This window comes from Egretta garzetta, unplaced genomic scaffold (genome assembly GCF_000687185.1).
Source record: "Egretta garzetta isolate BGI_Z169 unplaced genomic scaffold, ASM68718v1 scaffold663, whole genome shotgun sequence".
Lineage (NCBI taxonomy): Eukaryota > Metazoa > Chordata > Aves > Pelecaniformes > Ardeidae > Egretta > Egretta garzetta.
This window is the reverse complement of record NW_009259122.1, coordinates 515,307-517,554: the sequence shown is the minus strand read 5'-3', so window position 1 is coordinate 517,554 and position 2,248 is coordinate 515,307. Positions and strand designations below refer to the sequence as shown.

The window sequence follows — 2,248 nt, the reverse complement described above, 5'->3', positions numbered from 1 at the left end:
GCAGGGTGAGGGGCGCCCCGGGGCGCCCCCCAGCCCCTTCTGTTTCCGCTTTCTGTCCTAACCATCGGTTATTTCCTCCTGTGGCAGCTTGCGGGCAGAAGCATCGGTGTCCCCTCCCTCCACCTCCTTTCCAGCCATGTGACTGAGCACTCCCTGCGTCAAGTGAAACGTTTCGGTGCCCGGGCAGCCCCACCTGCCCTCGCCCGCTGCAGGGAGCCACGCAGCAGCTCCCAGGCCCGCAGCCACGCTGGCCATGGGCAGGGGCGTGCGGCCGGTCGCCTTGCTCGCCTTCGCCTGCGGTGAGTAGCGTACTCCATCCTTCCTAGCAGAAAACCGGGGCAGACTACGCTGGGTTTGGTTCCTTGCAGTCAGGGCAGCACCTCACAGACTGAAAACTTGGAACAGTTTGGCTGCTAGCACGAAGGGCACTTTTAGTGAAGCCCCGCTGCTAAGGAGTAACTGCAGCTGCGTTTAGTTGCAGCTGGTGTAACTCAGCCTGACGTTTTCCCGTGTACTTTCCCTTGCGCTCTGTGGTGACATAAACGCTGACTCTGTGGTGGAGGAGGCTCAAAACAGTTCAGAGGCAGCTTGCTTTTCTTAATCAAAAGTAATTCCCAGACCAGCAGAATGGGCTGAGGGTCTCAAGTGAGACAGGCAGAAGAGAAACTAAAGGAGCGTTGCTCCAGCCCTTCATCCGTCTGGGTGCAAGAGGCAGGGCTTGATCAGGAAAGCGGGGCGAGGCAGGGAGTGTGGGGAAGGCGGAGGCAGGCTGGGGCTCAGCTCCACGACAGACGAGATCCAAGTCACCGTTCCGTCCCTAACGCTGCTCCGTGAGAACCTGGGGGGCTCGCCTGGCCGAGGCCGTGTCCCCGCAGGGTAAGTCCTCCCTCAACACCCGCAGCTGCACCAGATCCGCCAGGTGAAGATGCACAGGGTATGATTTAATCTGTGCCCTGATTTAATCTGTGCCACGATTTAATCTGTGCAATGCCAAAGGTCCGAGCTCGCTGGTGGGGCGCAGGGTTTCTGCGGTGCGCTTTGCCGTCAGCACGCCGGGATCTCGCCAGTAACGACCCCGTCCCCCCCCAGCTCTGCTGCAGCGGCGCAGGGAGCGGGGAAAGAGCCCAGGGGCTCGGCCACAGCAGCTCCTGCCGCATCTGCTCCCCTTTCCCAGACCTGCTTCCTAGCCGGAGTCTGCTGGAGCAGCCCCAAAACGTATACGCCAAAGGAGCGCGAGGCCAGGCTGAGAGAAGTAACGCCAGTAACTCGGTGGTCAGCAAGAATCTTTTTGACCAGGAGGAACTTGTTTCCTCAGCTCCTTATCCATTTTTGATTTTTCCTTGAGTACTTTGTTGTGGTGTTTTATCGATGCCACAGAGCCAGGTCTTCCCATGCAGGTAGGAAATGAAGGGATAAAGTCTGATGGGTTGGGGGTTCAAGAAACTGCTCTTGTGCTGGAGGGAAACTATGACGGTACCGAAACCTCTCAGAAAATCTCAGTGCTTTTCCAGTTCCTCAAGGCCTCAAACCAAAGCAGCTGGAGCGGGCGAGAGTGTTTTTGGTGATTGCAGGAGCGGGGTCAGGTCTGTCTGTCTGGACAGGATCACTCGGCAATCACAAGCATTTCTTCTGGGCAGCGTAAAGCAGAGCAAACCTGCTGGGCTGCCAAGCAGCACGAGTGTATGGTTAGACAGGAAGGGTGAAAATCCCCAGCAAGAAATTTTTTCACCCACTGCATTACGGGACGGCGGCTGAGAAATGGCACAGCCGGACCAAGGCACTGAGCACTTTGCTTGCTGCCGTAAAGCCTAGGAGCAGGGCAGTGATGTTCCTTGGCTGACATTGCCTGAACCTCCCTGGTCACCAGAGCATGAAAGCAGGGTGTCCAGGCCCCGACCGGGGACTGCGGGTGTCCGAGAGCTCCGAGGGGTTTGCTCTGGAGCCCAGCGGGGGTGGGGGCGGGCTGGGCAGAAATGCAGACCTTGGCGTCTGTAACGCCCAACTTTGAAGCCGAGGTGAGACGAGGGGATGGCAGCTCCAGGAAGGCATGCCGCAGGGAGCACGCGTCCCTCGAGCAGAATGTTGGTCACGTGAAGTTTTGAGATGGCCTCGTAGGAAAAAAGAAACAGAGACCAGCGGGGGACGCAGAGCTGCGGGCCGTTGCGCCATGGCCCCTTTTGGGGGGAGCCACGCAAGCGGCTCCCTGGCCAAGTGGTGCCAGGCCCCCCAGGGGGCAGTGCCTCTCCGG

General features: G+C 59.1%; 1 protein-coding gene across 1 annotated transcript in view; it reads left to right on the top strand.

Moving 5' to 3' along the window:
- Positions 1–204: 204 nt before the first annotated feature.
- Positions 205–2,248, top strand: part of LAMP3 (lysosomal associated membrane protein 3) — a 26,890-nt gene continuing 24,846 nt past the window's right edge. The window contains exon 1 of the mRNA XM_035891151.1: positions 205–299. Within this exon, the coding sequence (XP_035747044.1) occupies positions 254–299 (46 nt within the window). The 5' untranslated portion in view covers positions 205–253. The remainder of the gene's footprint in view (positions 300–2,248) is intronic.